The following is an 18,445-nucleotide window of genomic DNA, read 5'->3' on the forward strand; positions in this document are numbered from 1 at the left end:
AATATATAAATGTAAAGAACTAGAGTCCTGGGATACTGAGATTAAAAAATTCAGCTTACACATGGGAGAAAATAGATAAATGTGAATAACTGTGTGTGTATGTGTGAATCACTGAACTATATGTGGGGAATCACTGAATTATATATGGGGGAAATTATATAAATGAAAAATGAATCCTGGGTTACAGAGGTTCGTATTAGAAGGCTACGGCATTTTTAGTCATTGCAATTTGTTAATGAATGCAAAAGCTACTTAGACAGGTGGATGTACTGTACATTAGCCTTTCACCAGTTTATATAATTTCGTGGCGGAAATGCAGGAATCCCGTAACAGTGGAACAATTTTAGAGCCCCTTTAAGTCTTTTTAGGAAAATGTCGTTTTCCATATCTGTCAAATGTACGTCATCTGTTTTAATGAAGCCGCTTGTCAAGGAAATGTCATTATAACGTAAGTAATTGCCGCATAGACTGACCACAAATGCACCAATAGAATTGTTTATCCTTTTCCTTGCTTCATTCATTGCTTTCCTATTTTCTGAATAACGCCACTTTGATCTTGGCAGCATTTCGGACCATATACTTCTAACATTCGGAATCAATTTAAGTATTGACCTAATGACGTTTTTAATTTCGTTCCTCACATAACCGACTTTAACTTTCCCCAGGTCATTGCCCTCAACATGTAATACTATGAAGTAAGGTGTGTCTTCCACTTTGATCATATTCTTAATTTTAGGCAAAATATCAATTACCTCTAGGCCACTTTGGGCATCCCAGAGTAGTTCCATATTAATTCTCAAAAGACCAAGAAGTGTACCCTTCGGACTTTCACAGGCCCTATTAAATGCGTCCCTCATTATTGAGGAACTTATAATCGAGGTCTTCAGTTAAACAGACAAATCCTGAGCTATAAATTATATTGATAAACATACTTACTTTGGATTAAACTTATAGACGGGGTATACAGATGTAAGTCTTGAACGTGTTCGACTTCCATCGATCCATTGTTTGAATTTCATCATTGGACAGACCTATCATGGCTGAATGGGTCCCAAACCCAATCCTGAAGGAATGCGTGCCAAACTTGCCTAGAGAGTTATAATTCAAAATCGAGAGAGATTTTTTTTAAATTGATGAACATTGATACCTTGTCAATGGTTTGCCCCCATAATGACAGAAAAGGGGGCCTTGAAGTGGTGGTCTAATAGCCAAATAGGATTGTTTTAGCTGAACCGGGCAAATTTTGGTTACCGATTGCTTGGATGTATTGATATTGACACCTTCGTGAAATTGGTCGTTTTTTTGATGATTCCAAAAATATGTTTAGTGAAGAAGCGGAAACTTGAACGTTTTCTATTTGCAACGTGTGTTAGTTATGAATTGGCTTGCGCTTTTTCAGTGGCGACAGTGATTTCTCCAACCCTAAGTAAGGCAAAAAGTGCTGATGAAAATGCACTAGAAAACATAGTAGCTTCATATTCTGAATTACAAATATTAGGCAAAACTGATACAATCTTAGTAAGAATTTCCAATGTAATCGGAAGTCTAGAATCTCTTTGGGGCTTTTTAACCCTTTTTAAACCTTCAGGCATGTTTTGCACGACAAACGATTCAGCTATGTCATTGTGACCAGCCAACTTATGGTAGTATTTTATTCCAGATATATGATATTTTGCCGTAGAAGGAGAAAACCCATTTAATGATTAATAAGCTATGTATTGGGTTATGTGATCAAGTGGAATTGGCCACGAATCATATAATTTCATAAAGATACGAAAGTTACTGAAGGACTCTAAAGCCTGCTGGATTCTTACATTTTAATGGGTCTATCTCAAGGCCCAGGCAGACTAACTTTGTAACGGGTCCTTTACTTTTTTAGGCTATTGGAACCCCAGATCCTAACAAATGCTAGCAAATGTATCCATTAACTCGAGACAATCTAGAGTCCCATCTTTCCCGGCAAAGAGACAATCATCTAAATAATGTGAAAGCGACCTTTTCCTGGATTTTTCAGCAACTTTCCAACGAATGAAAAATGAAAACGTCTGAAAAACTGAACATGATATGCAACTACCCATTGGTCACACTAACCACTTCCGGGTCAAATGGCCACCCCCTATGTAGTACCAAAAACATACCGAATCTAGACATATGCAATATAAGTGCATTATTTGTGTGTATTATGATTAAAAGTAGTAAAAATAAAGCTGAGAATGTGTACTTTAAAATCATATATGTAATTAACTACAAAAGTGTATGAATATTGATTACATGTGTGAGTAATTTGCCTCCATGCTGTCAATTAGCAGAACAGGTAAAAATGTGGATTTTCAGTATTATTTATTCAAGTAAATTTTGTGAAGAATTTCTACAATCATCGTACCATTAGCATAATGATTTTGGAAGCCTTATTTTCCAAGCTTTGCAACGGTATGCAATTTTAAAATGTCATTTGTCCTGGGAATTCACAGTGAAACTTTGAAAATTACTTTTTTAACATGTAAAGTAATGAAAACGTTAGAAGTGGTTAGTGAGACCATTGGAAGACATTTATCGACATAAAATTTATCATGGAAACATATTCCTAATAAATCAAAGCCTGCTCTGTGCACTGGTATTAAACGAAAGGCAGATTTATTGTCATGGACCCCCCCCCCCCCGCCAATAATGCCCAAAAGAACTTATCATTTGCGTGATTTCATCAAATGACCCGTATTGTACTCTGCATTCTGTCTGATCTATAAAATCGTTGACGCTTTTGCCTTTTGGATGTGACAAATGCGTAATAAGCCGCCAACCCCCATCACTTTTAGGAACAATACCGATTGGCGAGTTGCGTAATGTCGCTATGGGAATTTCGTCAAACGGACCCGCCATTCGACCCAATTCTATCTCTTTTTGCAAGTTTTCCTTACTACAAACTTATTTTCGTCAGCTGATTTTAAATTTTTGATATTATGGGAATTCTGGGACCCTTGTATCCCAGCCGAAAACCAAATTTAAATCCATTCAACAATTTTGTTTTTTGATCAGTAAATGGGTAATCTCGCAACATATTTTCCAAAAGTTCGATTTTAATGGGCGTTTTACCTTGTTTTCCCCAAATCTGAATCTTTGACGAAATCTAGATCGTTGACCGTTGTCATATTGGGCACGAAAAGAATCATTGGTTCTTGGATGACATGCCTCTTTGTTGAAAACCAAATAGGACCTTGAGATACATGTACTTGCTTATGACAATAAATCTGAGCGTGAGGTTCATCACACCTTAACAAGCGTGCTGATAAAAAACAGCCTACTTTTGTACAAGTTCCAGAGTAGTTAAAATCATAACATTTTAGATTTTAGGCGTTTCTTTTTACTGGGTAGGTTGGGAGAAATGTTTGGGATTGCATACAAGGTAACCACAGCTCTGAATCGATCGCTCCCTAAGAACTAGCAGAGCCTTGGGCCTTCTTTAACCTTTATTGTTGGTCATATGATATCCAACCATTCCCCGAATAGCGGTTTGCCCCAAGCCTAACAGTGTTCAGATATTTTAATAACTCATGAAATCCAGTTTTGTGAACCGAACAATATATGCTTAACTACACAATAAATGCATCAGTCCACATTTCAATGTTTGTTATTTGCTTTGTTTTTATTGATGGCTCGACAAACAACTGGCCCTGGCTAAAACTTATGGTTTGTTTCTGGTTATCATTTGTAGAATATTGATCAAAGTCGACAAATCTACATATTCTCCTTTAATTATTTTTTTCTTTTATTGGTTGTGGAACATTTAATGCTACTCCATCATTGGCACATTTTGTCATATTTGGTGTGTTGAATTGGTTTTGTGTTCCCATATTCATTTGTACTGGCAATGTAATTGAATTTGTGGTTGTATTTAGTGCCTGTGTGCAATTGGTATTACGTGATACGTTAGTATTACTTTCGAAATCAGACAATTGTTTTCCCGATGGGTCCGTGACTGGGTTTGTAACCGTTAAATCAGGCGTAAATGTAGAGTTATATGATGGAATGGCTGTTGAAGGGGTGGTTGTACTTGATGGTGCCGTTGCTGTATACTGCCGGGGAGGCACAGTGTATGACGCTGCTGTGGAAACTTTCGCCGATGGAGTTGATGCCTTCTTACCACCACCAGCTTTGATTGTAGCGATACGTTTCCGAGTACTTTTTTCTCAGGGACAGCATTTTAACCAATCTGAAACTTACCAATATACCAGTTAACATTTAGAACATTCAACTCATACATAATTCAGCAAAATTTGCTTGCAATTTAAAGATAAGTCTGGTGGATATACTCCAAATCCGAATACTGTTTCCATCCTCAATCATAGCATTCCTTTATGCGCAAAGAAAGATATCATCTACTTAATTTAACTTCCAAGAAGATAAATCATTTACACTTATCAAAGCCTATAGACCAGATTTTATATTATAACCGTGGCCGGACGAATGAGGTGTCCTCCAGGCTACTTTACAACATCTAAAATTCGTCAAATTTACTTTCAATACCTCACAAATTGTATAACAACTCAAGCAAAACAAATAGTCAACAAGTTTCAACACTATAAAACTATGCCTTCATATTTTATGGGTACTTTACCTTTTTAAATATCTTTAGCAAATAGTATGATTTCACCCAGCTTTCAATCTAGCGTGAAGGGAAAATTACGTCGGTTTTACGTCACTAAGGATGCATTACCAATTGCAACGTCAATTAGGCATATCAACGCACGATAACGTACTGCAAATACCAGCGCTTGTATAAACCAATCTTTGTTTCATAGTACAAAAATTGCATTATCATAGCCAATTCTTATAAATTAACTTTAAAACATATTTTTATCTTAAAACATGAGAAAAGTGGCTCTGAATTTAACTGAATAGGGTCGTGTCAATATTTTTTATCCGTTGAGATATAACAAAATTATTTTAACCAATCAGATTACAGTATTTATCTCAAATTAATTTATTGTGATTTAACATGGATCATATTTTGGTTATTCACTCTTTCCAATTAAGTGTCCTATTATTCATTAACTTGCTAGTTTTACCAACGGTTTCTAGAATTTATACATGTATTGTATTTCCTTGACTTATCCAAATTTAATATACGCCTCTCTGTGTCAGACATGCATCGCACTTTATGTTTTGATAAGTTAAGTTAAAAACAAAAGTTAAATACCGTTAATCGACTAACTACAAGATTTTATCTACCTTTATGGTTCTGGAAGACGTAATGTTGAATATATTCATGAAGCCTTTAAATTGCATTTGTACGTACACCCACGGAAATGACATGAGTGACTGCTTTGGTGGGTAATATTACAAACACAACAGAACAGCCCTAACACTGCCGTACTAGGCCCGTAGGCAGGAGTTTGTACAGGTGCTATCTACTTTAATAGTCACAAATCAAACAATATTTCGACTTAGCTACGGGTGTGCTTACTAATGCTGCCTTAGAACAATCTGTTCGAGCCTTCTTCGTTTTCCAGAATGATCTTTAAATTTCAAATTATGTAATTTAAAATTGTTTGCAAAGATATTTAAAGTCGTGTGGAATCAAACCAATTGTGAACAAACAGACCATTAACCATGGGAAACTCGAGCAGATCATAGGTAATGAAAGGCAATCAGTAAATCTTGGAAAAAAAATGTGACTTTTCATGGAAAACCGCTCAATCGCAGAATGGTTTGAATCAGGCACTTTAAATTTGAGTATAAATGAAAAAGAACGTCAGGCTGCTTTCTTACCAGCATTGATACTTAAAAGTTATGAACGTCACAAGGACGTGACATAAGGATAATGAGCGGAGCCTTCAAATCCCCGACACGCTCAATGATGGGAAATCCAGTTAATAAAGGAAAAAATGCGACAATCACATGAACCAACGGAGAATCTTGGAAAATATACGAAAAATTGCGAAAATTAAGTAACAATACTACATATACATATAAATTTACCTGTTAACCGAATGAAATAGTAACCAAGAAAACAAAAATTCTAGAGAAAATCAAAAGAATGTGATCCAGGGACCAAACAGAGAAAGCTGACATACGTAACAAAAATTACCAAAACAATACGCACAAGGCAACAAAAGATAATGAGCAACTCCAGTAAAACCCGGGAGCTTAGAAAAGGTTCACCGGTAGGGCAAGCGTCCTCTGCTTTTCTAGAAACACCAGCTGAGTTACTCATTAAATGTCTAGTCCGGGGTAGACGAAAGAGAAAGGGAAAACTATGAAAAGTTGAAACTATGAAAGAGTTTATTTTGCGGAAAAAAAAATAATTACTTTTAAACGATTCTTTGCGATAAAAAAAAAAAACAACAACCAGTCAGTACATTTTACAAGTAAAAGGAATTCATTGCTAATCGAAGCTTATTTTTATTTGTGTCTATTGTAAATATGACATGTTAATTCTGAAAAAGCTTATTGGTTGTTTTTGCATTCGAACAAGGAAGTTAATATCTAAATATTCTTCAAACCTTTTCATAGAAACCAATGATATCTAAAAAGCACATTTCATGTATTTTTGCATAATGTCAACACAATCACATTTTAATAAATAAGAAAAATCTAAAAATTGCTTACTGTTTAGTTCAATTGGTTCGAAGGGTCATTTTTTTTAAATCGTTCTTTGATACCACTTGACCAATTAAGTCCAAACTTATTTTGAATGTTCCTTAGTGTATTCAGACTAGAACTGATGTAAGGATTTTTTTATATGTAGACAAGCATGGCCGCCATTAAAAAAAAACATATGGATCAATATAAACAGCAGCTGTGACGCATATCACACAAACTGAGAGGTTACACCTAATTCTTAAGGTATCTTGAATATAATGACTGTTTGTAGTTTTGATTCGTGAGAAAAAAAATTAACCTGACCGGTTTTACTAAAAGTAGAACAAATGAGTCAGAAATCAGTTTTTATTCTAGTGCATATTTCTACAAAATAGAAAACAAAAATGAAAGTGTGTAGCATGATAATATCTATTTGTGGTCAAGTTTTATGAAAATCTGTTAATCGATATTGTTAAGAATTGGTTTTATAATATCACAAAATAATTTTCTGGTATCAATAACTAAGTTTGATTTGTTATATCATAAAGTTAATTTCTTATATCAAAAGTCGTTTAGCAATATTAGAAATGGACAACTTGATAGTTTTAATGACTATTTAATATTAGAAAATCCGTTGGGATATGCAATATAAAAAATTGTCTTTTAAAATAAATGTTAAAAATCCATTTGCTAATATTAGTTTTGTTTTATATTAGGAATTCCTTCAGATATGTTACTAAATGAAAGGCGCTGTGTGATATTACTGATTCAGAAATTCGAAATATCACAAATGGAATGTAGTAATATCATACATTAGTTTCAAATATTAAAATAGTGAATTTTCAATATGGAAAAAAAAACCTTTGTAATATAAAAAAAGGATTATGCAATATTACAGATTGATATTGTAATATAAAAAATGATTTCGTAATATTACAAGATGATTTTGTGATATTACATAATACCCAATTTTGTCCACTTCGGTTTGTCATATAAACTCCATTGGTGGTTGAATGAATGAACCCAAGTTTGGGCAATACAAGTGTATTGTGTATATGAAAGAAAATATAAATAAATGGATTTTGATATATGTTTTCCATATTAATGTGCGTTTTAAGAATTTCCCACGTATTCAGTATCCATTGCAGATGCATTTGATTTGAAGCTGGTCATTATAAAGCATGTTTTCTGAATTATTTGCTTTGAAATCTGTTAACCAACGTAGAAATTATATTGTGAGGAAATGTTTAAAAATTTGTAAAATCCGAAATTGTCCATTTGATGAGGAATTTCATGAAAAAAAGATATAAAGTGCCTAATGGTAAAGTTTTCAGTTGATATCTGTTCTTAAAAACATGCTTAAATTTTTTATAAAGGATTTTTGATTACATTAGCGTGTATATTTGTGAGAATCAATCATGTTGACTGTTTCGAAAACATTTCTCGTGTTTGTTTATGGTCACAAATATTTTTTAACCGAATTAAGTCATTTTTTATATTCAAAATTTTTGTTAGATTGTATCATAATCATTCATTCTTGTTCAGTTTTAACATATATTTGCCAAATAATTGATCTCTTCTGCGTTCTTAAGGGGGTGGTAAGAATTTTGCATTTTATTCCATTTTTTCAAAAGGTTAGCAACATTTTTTACCCGAATAGTACAGAGGAATAAATTAGCTTTCTTTTGGTGCCATTTGTATTTAAAAAAAACGATTTTTGTTGTACTTGTTTGAAAACAAAATGTTCTAAGTCGAATACTTAGAATTGATTGATTGATTGATTGGTGTTAGACGCCCAACCAGCAATATTTCCGCTATAAACTGGCGATGAACATGAAATGGATGAAAAATTAACATATCATTATCATGATGATGAATTGGAAATGGGATGGGAAACAAGGATAACTTTGATTGCCGCTGGAAATAGGGAGAAGTTGATATAGAGTCGGTCAATTTAGCCTTCTGCGGCGTCGCCAAAGTTCCTACTGTTGTTGAATATTACAGCCGGGTTCTTAATCGTGTGAGGAACGTGGCATCTTTCCCAACACGTTGCATGTGCTATGGTTTGCGGCCAGGTTTCCCGTATTATGGCCTGACGACCCCAACATGTAGTATGCCAGGGTTACCTCATTAAACCACCTGTGACACACAACCCAGTTGTTCTGTGGGCAGAGTGTCCTAGCCCCGGCCAGGGTTCTAGGCTTTATTTAGTCGCCGATGAGCTTAGCGCTGCTGTGGGATTATTCTTTTGACACCCGGACCCGCACGGGGCACTTAGAAATGACCTTGTGACCTATTTTTAGACTCTGGGGACCTTAACTATGATCTGTTCATGTTGCGCATGCTCTCACAAACAGGCGGGTACATGTTTCTAATGTATACATGTATGTCTATCAACCTATATACTAGTAGATCTGCAAAATCCCTCTAGGCGGGGTTCTTTATCTGGTCCATGGACTACTTGTAAAGCCTATTTTTGTAAAATCTGGGGTTATGGAAATAATTATAAAATGGAGAGAGTGCATCTAAAATTTTGAAAAATGATTTTAAAACTCAAATCAACTACGACTAGAAATGTAATAAATGGAGAGTTGGGACGACATACATTAGAAATAGATAACAAACAACGAGTGATTTCATTTTGGATGAAGTTATATGAGAAAGAATCTATTTAGAGCAGTAATGTACAGACTTCTATTATCAGTTACATGTACTAAATGGAACCAAACATTTCGATAGGAATAGTTAAATAAAATTCACATTATTCTCGCTGGACTCTCTTAATCCTGGATTCACCAAAATCCTACTAAAGAAGTAAAGCCTGTTTTGAAACAAATCTAGAGGACCAATTCAAGCAAAACTGGTTGACTGCAATTAATCAACGGGTCGTCGAAAACAATACATTATCAGGTTTTTAAAACATACCGTGCCTAGAGGATTATTTCAATATATTAGGTGATAAAGACGTTATAACTGGCAAAATCCAAATGATCAACCATAAACTTCCAACCGAGAATGGAAGGTGGCAAAAAATCGAACTTTGTCTTCTCTGCAGCGTTGAAAGTGGAGACGAATTTAACAATATCTTGAACTGCACTGCGTTTGAAGATTATTAATAGACATCTTGTATCCTAAACTACAACTCAATTTCTTTTCTTTAAGCACAAATCGAAATAGAGAAAATATATGTAAATTTCTTCAAATTATTCGCGAAAGACTGGGTTCTCTCTAAATTTTAATGTACCTTGTAAGAATTCCGCAACTAAACACAAAAAAGTTCCTCTAACTTCTGTACAATGCTTCATGCTTTCAACCACAAAGGAAAGGCCGGTATTGATTTTAGGCGGTTTTTTGTTTCAGTGTACCATTATGTGATTTATGGTTCTATCAGAATAAAGTACAAACAAAAAATAGATTTTTAATAGTGGAGCTTGATTTCGTATTGATTAAGCTCAAAGACTTGAATAATTTCTTTAGTATTCCTATTTCAGATATTATGTTACTTGAGTATATATGGCAGCTATTTCGCTGTATCTGTGTATGATTATGTTTTGTGGTCAGCTGCAGTCTGCCATGTGTTAAGAGGGTTTCCTAGTCGTTCATTGAGGACCAATGGGTGGCCTTGGTCTGACATTTTCATCCCGGTGGGGTTGTTGTCATATACACCATACCTATTCGCCTTATAATATGTAAATGTATTTATACATTTGTGATACTATTTCAGTAGACATTATAGAAGATAGCTTTTTTTCATTTTGAGCAAATAAAATATGTTTAAACTAAGGTAGCTTATTCTGATTCCGCGACATGCTTTTGTCTTTTGGAAGAGAGTTAACTATTGATTCTATGTTTTTATTGCATTGACTACAAATATGGTCCTTTTTAAAGAGTAATCAAGGGAACCAAGGCTATAGCGGTAATCAAAAGAATGTAATCCAGGGACAAAGACCAGACATGGAAAACAGACATACACAACAAAGAACACAAAGTAACTAAAATCATACATACAAAGTAACAAAAGTAAATGAGCAACTCGGACCCCACCAAAAACTGGGAGCATGGACCAGGTGCACCGGTAGGGCAAGCGTCCTCCGCCTTTCTAGAAACACCCGCCGAGTTGCCCATAAAAAGCCAAGTCCGGGGTAGACAAACGAGGGAAGGAAAACTATGACCCGTTGAATAAATCAGTTTTGATGGTGCTGATGGTTACACAATAAAGATCCACGAGTTCATGATAACGACCATAAAACTTCTGTAGTGATGACTTCAATCTTGTAGCAACATAACCCTGTTCCAGAAGCCTATTTGTTAGAGTTCTAGCGCGATACAAAAAGTCTGCGTAGTTTCGGCAAGCTCTGGCATAACGTATGAGTTGTGATATGAACACTCCATACGCAGGAGCCGAAGGGATGTTGCCACAGATGAAAGGAAAGTTGACAATTCTGAATGAAAAGTCATCACGTTTGCCGTAAAGTTTGGTCAATAGTTTTCCTTTACCATCGATTTCTAAGTGTAGGTCAAGATATGAGGCTGACAGTGTCTGTAGTATCCTTTATCTCAAGTTCTTTTGTGTAGATGCGATGTATCAAATCCCCGAAATTAGGATTGTTTAAAGATAATACGTCATCTATATAGCGGAAACTGAGATTGAAGAATCTAGCCAAACGATATTCTTTCTGTCTGATCAGATCAGCTATAAAGTTAGCCTCATAAGAGTGAAGGAATAGGTCAGCAAGTAAAGGAGCACAATTTGTTTCCATTGGAATGCCGACTGTTTGTTGAAAAACACGTCCACCACACTGGACAAATATGTTGTAAATTAAAAATTCCAGCATTTTGTAGGTTTTAATGCTATTATATTCAGATAATAGTCTTGAACTGGTTGTCTCCAAAAGATCTTTCGAATTTTTCAGGATCCACATTGAATTAATACCACTACTGGAGTAACAAGTGTTGTGGTAGGACTGTAGACCCTCTTTGACAGTTGTGAGTATAGAAGTTTAAAGTTTTGAAAGAGGTTTGGTGGTATATTTTGCAGATCTAGCTATGAAACGTTGTTTGTATGGAGTCTTGAGAAGTTTAGGAATCCAGTACATAGACGGTAAATCACAATCATCGTCCTTGGTAGAGAGACCAAAAGAGGATAGCACAAATTTATGGTTTTCCACAATCTCTTCTTTGGAGAGAGTGGTAGCAGTGTAGGTCTTAGAACTTAGAACTTAAAAGTATATAATGGTAGTACACCTTATACTTTGTAATTGGGGAATCGGGAATCGAGTTTTTGGAAGACAGTGTTGATCAATTCTTAAATCATTTAGTAATTCACACGATTTATTATTATTATTATTATTTATTTATTTTATTTATTCATTTATTTATTTTTATATGATTTTGACTATGGACGAGTACAGTTTAATTATAGGTCTCTGTTTTGGCGTACCGTTAGAATGCACTTTTTTCTTAATTTCATTTAAATAATTCTATTACGGTCAGTTATATGTTTTTATATTTATCTTTTGTTCTGAATTAATTTCCAGCAATATCAGGGTTTGACTTGGTACGAATATTTTATGGGACGTAACGACCTACTTCTGCGAAGTTGTTTTTACCGTATCTTCCCCCTTTATTGAAGCACCCCTCTCAATAAGTTGCGATTGACGTTTCACCCTGTTTCAGCTTTAGTAAGTTCCTTATAGAATCGAAGTGTGAACACTTTCCTTCACTTAAAACACGACAATCCCTTTTGACAGTAGATTTTAGCCAATGAAGCTTTGGTTTGAAATTCCGACTTCCATATAACCAGGGGCTGCTCTGGCTTCCAAAATTCTGTCGCCAGAAAAATCGCCAGCTGCCATTTTTGTCGCCAGTTATCAGAAATTAGAACCAAAGGTTGCCAGAAAAATCATACTTTAAAAAAAAAGTTTAAGTCCACAGATGAATTATCTTTGTCAATTCATCAAAAAAAAATAACCTCTCCATTCATGACGTGTGAACATGTCAAGATTCACTCTTGATGCATGTATAAAGCAGGTTTTTTGCTCTAGTCTGTCACTTTCATATGCATAAAATAAAAAAGATACTACTCCAGATACAGGTATTTTATTTCTATCAAAGACTTTATATTACTATTCTCATATAGTCAATGATTTTAAAACATGTTCACCTTTGTCCTTTATGGGCTAATTTACAATGTATCTAATACAATATAACTTTTTTTTTTAACAAACTTCATTCTTTTTCTCAAGTGATAAAATTTCTATTAAACTATATTTTGTACCATGGACCATTAACTGTGTCCCTGTTTAATTACATGTATCTTGATATCTGAATAGCATTTCTTTAATTAGATTTTGGCAATTGCCATTCTATTTGTTTACCAATTTTCCTGCCAAAAAAGTCAAATGGCAAAAGTGTAAACAAATGTCATCCATTTTCTTTTACCAATTCTTTCATTTCGAAGTATTTAGACACTTCCTGATGGGATAATCATTGTTAATTGTATTTAATTTATTCTGTTGTTAGGTAAGTCTGTTTCTGAATGTATTACATGGTTAAACAGGGCTGTGAAACTTTTGTGTTTACCTTTGACCAGATGATGAGAGTTTTGATTGGCTCAATAATATATTTACATTTGATTAACACCTCCCATGAATAAATTGTCAGTCACGGTCACCTGGTTTAATTACCTTTAATTGCATTCAGTCGTAAATTGGTCATAGTTAATTAACTCTGTCAACAGAAAATTAGAGAGAATATCCATTGCTGATAAACTAGCTGTCAATTTTAATATACAAAACCTAGGTGCCAAGAAAATTGCCAACTGGCTATTTTTGTCGCCAGATGAAATAAAAAATCGCAAATTGTGACATTGGCGAAGCCCAGTGCGTCCCCTGATATAACTCCCATCGGTAGCGAGTCGTTTTGCCTCAATTACCTGTTCGCCCTGGGTCGTTTGGCCACGACTATATTTTACTGTTTCCATGAATGAAATATCACATCATTTATTAAATTATTTATAAAATAGCATATCATTTAAAAAAATATATACTTCAGTTTTAATGCTTTTTATTATCATCCACTTTCTTTTGTTTTGTTATGTTGACATTGTAATCAGGCGTGGATTCATGGACTGGCATACTGGGTGTACGCGCTACCTTTAAGCAGCCACTGATTTAACTTAAAGTTGTAGCAGCAAATTTTATTTCCATCAATATTATTGAAAACAATAATGTTTTTAGTATGCCAATTTTTGTTCTGATAGTATGATATTTATCAGTTTAAAATGTATATGCATGTACATTGTATACAATATTTAATTTGCTCAATCAGAATTTATTGAAGTTTGTCTACCAGTATGTATTAAGATCTTTACGGGCATGCCTTGACAATAGGAGGGGTTGTCTATTTAAAAATCACTAAAACCTCTCTATTTTATATAGACAAATTTTATATTGGAAAAGTTCTTCAATTATATCAAGGTCAACTGGTGTCAATAGACATACGATTGGGAGACATTGCAATGGGAGCCAAGAGAACTTAAAGTTCTAAATGATACATTTACTATGGAAGCATTTTAGATATTTTCATGTTTGGAAAAATATTTCCACATACATGTACATGTAACTATTACTGTTCTTGTCAACCTAATCCAGCATTGCTAGAGGTTATCCAGTAAGCTATTTTCTGCCTTGGTGCCATCCTAACCTCTAGCATCTGACAGGTTGAAAGCCAAATTAATTTTTTGACAGTTTTAAAATATGGGAAAAAGGTGAAACAGAACAAAATTTGTAAATGTGTGTGAAGTTGGATACTGTTTAATATGGACTACAGTTTATACTTCTCTTCAGAAATCAGCAATGGATTGCTATTCAGATAATATATATTAAGAAAAACTGTTCCGAATAATATGGGAAATGCTAATTTAAAATTAATGATCAAAGTTTTATTTTACATTATATAATCTTTTGAATTTTGCTCATGCTACAGTTTTAAAAAAAAAGCAAGACCCCCAGAGTTTATAACAACACTTCGATTGTACTTTTTTTCTTGTCCCGTGTTTCTGTCCTGCATGGACCAAATACCATGTACATGTTTACTTGTACTTTTGGGGAAAAAACTACATGTAGGACTGCATACCTAAATGTACCTTCCCTTTTCCAGCAATGTACAGTTTAGAAAGGGCAGAAACAAATTACAGAATTACATGTGCTAATTGTGGCTTGTTGACAAGAATCCATCTGTCAGTTACATGTGTAGGTCTACAGTATGATTACATGCCAAATGTACTGTAAAACTAGACAGTTTTATTTTTTTTTTAATTTTAACCAACTTTAAAATATCCCTGTTAAATGTATATCAATATTCTATAAATATCTCCCTGAATGAAGCAAGATGTATTTAGAGATTTTTATACCCATTTGTTCCACTACAACTTTTTAGATGTAGTTTTCTTTGTAAGTTACATGTATTAAATTCTATATGTTTAGTTGGTAGTATGGATTAACTATCCTTTAGTGAACTTTGCTAACAGTTAATTCTTTATTTTTAAAGTCAGTATGAATCAAGACATTTACTTGTTAGATATGTATATGCAAGTGTTTACTCAGTTTTAGCTTTTTCACAAGGTGCTAATCCCATACACTGTGTATTTTTTTCTTCATAGGTTTAATGTCTAGTATGGAATGGTTAAAGGGTGAATATTCAAAGCTGATTAGTTTTGTGTCAGAAAAAAAATCAGAAAAATGGAATGAACAGAAAACAGTACCATGTGGGCAAAATCAGCTGGATGGAAATAAAGCTAAACAGTTTTACGAAGAGCTTATTAACGATGCTACATCTGAAACTCCAAAGCATGATCATTATTTTAGTTCTACATCAGACGATACTTTGAGTACATCAAGGATTCCAAAAAGTTCCAATTTGCAGTTTGTGGAGGAAAGAAAAGCAAATGTTACTAACATAGATTTAAACAGATATTTAAGATATGCCCAAGAAGGGGACTTAAAGAATATGAAAATGATGCTTGATAAGGGGGTTCCATTAAATTACCAAGATGAGTTTGGCTGGACTGCCTTAATGTGTGCTTCATATGGTGGACACATTGAAATTGCAAAATACCTATTGTCTATAGGTGTTGATAAAGATATTGCTGATAGACATGGTAAAAATGCCATAAATATTGCTAATAGTAATGGTTACTCAAAATTAGCAAACTTTATCAGAAAATGGAGCTCAATTCCGACTGCAAATAACTTTCATGTGGATTCAACAGATGAAGAGTTACATGTGTGTTATTGTGAATCTTGTAAATGTAACTTTAGTGATTGTTCGCAGAAGGAACATGAATCATCTACAGTACATCTGTTCAACTTAAAAAAGAAAGTAAAAGAAGATCCATTCCTTTTACCTTCTTCTAACATAGGATACAAAATGATGTTACGGAGTGGATGGGATGGCACAAAAGGATTAGGATCCGAAGGTCAAGGACACAAATACCCTGTAAAGACTGTTCTTAAAAGAGATAGAAAATGTCTTGGTTCTGAAAAATCAGAGAAACCGAAAATTACTCACTTCAATTCTAATGACAAGATGTCTATCGTAAAAAATCGTGACAGGAAGTTGTCAAATAGAGGAATCAACAAGAAACAATTAAAGGCCAAGGAAAAGAAAAGAAAACAATGGGAAAGAAATTTGAGAACATCTATGTCTTTAGATTTGTAAACAAGGATCTGTGAAAGTGGACTTGTTGTTTTATTTTTATTTTCTCAATCAAAACTCCTTGTGCTTAAGATAATTGTGATAGACTAACAATATAACTTTTTTATATCAACAATCAAGAATGTTTTTTATTACTTGTTTTTATAAAACCGCAAACAATGTAGTGGTCACATGATGTGTTGGTGTCATCATCAATAGAAATTTTGCATCTATATACATGTAATAACTGGATTATACATGTAGAATTTTTATGTCTATGGATCTCTATGTAGTTATACCACACGTTTGACACCGCAATTTTCAGCTGGGATTTTTATATGACTGCAAAAAAAAATTCAGTTGTACAGACATGTATGTTGGTATGGCACTGTCTTCTTCATTGCCCATGCCTTCTTTGTCAGTAAATACTTTTCGTGTGATAACTTGAATATTTGATCATTGATCATTTTAGAACTGTAACAAGCTTCCAACCACAAAAGAAAGGTTGGTATTGATTTTGGACGTTATGGCCCCAACTGTTTAAGAATAAGGAGCCAAAAATAAGCATTCCTGTGGACATTTAGTTTTTATGCGATAACTTTAATAACTAATAGGTTGAACTCAATAAAATTTCAGAACAAGGTTCGAAACTGCGAAAGGAAAGTTGGTATTGATTTTGGGGGTTATGGTTCAAACTCATGCAATTGTTTAATAACTATGGGCCAAAAACAAGCATTCCATAGAATTTATTTATATTTTTTTTAAAACGTAGGAATGTCTATGATATTACATGTATTTCAAAATATTTGAAACCACAACGATAACACCGAAATTGAGTTTCTGAATTAAAACTTGACCATTTTAGAAGTTAGAGACCAAAAAAGCAGCCAGAAACATCTTAATGATTTCCAGACTTCTACTTGACTACTAGTGAATGGATCTCTTTGACATTGTATTACAAGGTGCCATACCACCAAATGAAGACTGGGATTTATTTTTTTGGGATTAAGACATGAACCTTTTTTTAAATTAGGGGCCAAAGGGCCTGAAATTAGCATTTTCCTTATGTCCAGACAAAAACTTAAAAGTAATAGTCAAAGTTATGTATCTCATAATAAAATTTTCCATAATTGATGTGACATACATGTACATGTACCACAAATAGGAAGACTTGGATTGATATTTTGGGGTTATGACATGAGCCAAGTAGGAATAAGAGGCAGGAAACAAGTATTTTGTCTGATTTCTGGATGATAACTCGAGTAAAAGGGAATGGATTAACTGTAAGTGTTACATTATAAATCCAAAAGAGAGCTACAGCACTTTTACCTTTATTGTACTTCTGTAAATCAGTTCGTCAAAAATTAAATTAAATATATACACTTTGTACAGTTATGATAGATATATAAACTTGTGAAATAATATATAATCAGGCATGAAACCATAATTAATTTTCAAGTGCATTTCAATGTACACATTTAAGCAGATTAAAAAAAAAATTTACCATTATTTTCTGTAATTAATACATATGACCCGTGGATGGGGTAAACATGACAAATGAACTGAGTTAAAAGTCCTAAATTTTAGCCTTCTTCCACTGAACCAAGTCACAACTTTTAGTCAGAATTGATTAATGACAAAAAAATCCCATGCAATTTTAACTTATTTTCTACCAATTAGAGGCAAAACTTCAGCAAATAAGTTTCCAGTAAAAATATGAAAAAATGTGGAAGGTACCTACTACCAAAATCGGAACTATATTCGTATACATGTACAATGAAAAACAAGGGCAATTAATTGTGTTCTTGTACCTATAAGATCAGTATATGTGCTCACTTTGAATAAAAACTGCACTCATGTCAAGATGAACCTTTTTTGACTTCAACTACAGTTTCATCATGAATAGTTGAAAAATATAAATGTTATAGCAAATTTAGTATCAGTGGTACATTGCATGACTCGCACGTCCAATGGTCGAAGGAAATAAGGCCCCTCTAAAATGTACATTTTTTTTTAAATGCAATATTTTGTGATTTTTCTACACTGGTTGCATCATATTATGTGTATTTGATGCAATGAAGTTCAGTTTTTTCAAGTTCCAGCTGCTTTAAGGCCAAAAATTGTGTTTTTATACATGCGGCCATGGTCAATGCACTTTTAGACCATGTAT

General features: G+C 33.8%; 1 protein-coding gene and 1 pseudogene across 3 annotated transcripts; one reads left to right on the forward strand and one right to left on the reverse strand.

Moving 5' to 3' along the window:
* Positions 1-883: 883 nt before the first annotated feature.
* On the reverse strand, positions 884-4,658 carry LOC148619659 (uncharacterized; annotated as a pseudogene). Its single transcript, XR_015921629.1, has 2 exons — positions 4,613-4,658; positions 884-4,213 (listed from the first exon to the last, which is right to left on the reverse strand). The product of XR_015921629.1 is annotated as an uncharacterized LOC148619659 (transcript).
* Positions 4,659-12,195: 7,537 nt separating this feature from the next.
* Positions 12,196-16,411, forward strand: LOC148619660 (G patch domain and ankyrin repeat-containing protein 1 homolog). Of its 2 annotated transcripts, XM_088579816.1 has the most exons (3): positions 12,205-12,260; positions 14,740-14,831; positions 15,242-16,411. In XM_088579816.1, exons 2-3 carry the CDS (start codon positions 14,828-14,830, stop codon positions 16,297-16,299), a joined length of 1,062 nt encoding a protein of 353 aa, XP_088435942.1. In that variant the 5' UTR covers positions 12,205-12,260; positions 14,740-14,827; the 3' UTR covers positions 16,300-16,411. The 2 variants fall into 2 exon arrangements, with proteins under 2 accessions (XP_088435943.1, XP_088435942.1); XM_088579817.1 differs by lacking the exon at positions 14,740-14,831 and having other exon boundaries at positions 12,196-12,260.
* Positions 16,412-18,445: the final 2,034 nt, after the last annotated feature.

This window comes from Perna viridis, chromosome 4 (genome assembly GCF_037379345.1).
Source record: "Perna viridis isolate PV_CMFRI_1.1 ecotype Kerala chromosome 4, ASM3737934v1, whole genome shotgun sequence".
NCBI classification, from domain to species: Eukaryota; Metazoa; Mollusca; class Bivalvia; order Mytilida; family Mytilidae; genus Perna; species Perna viridis.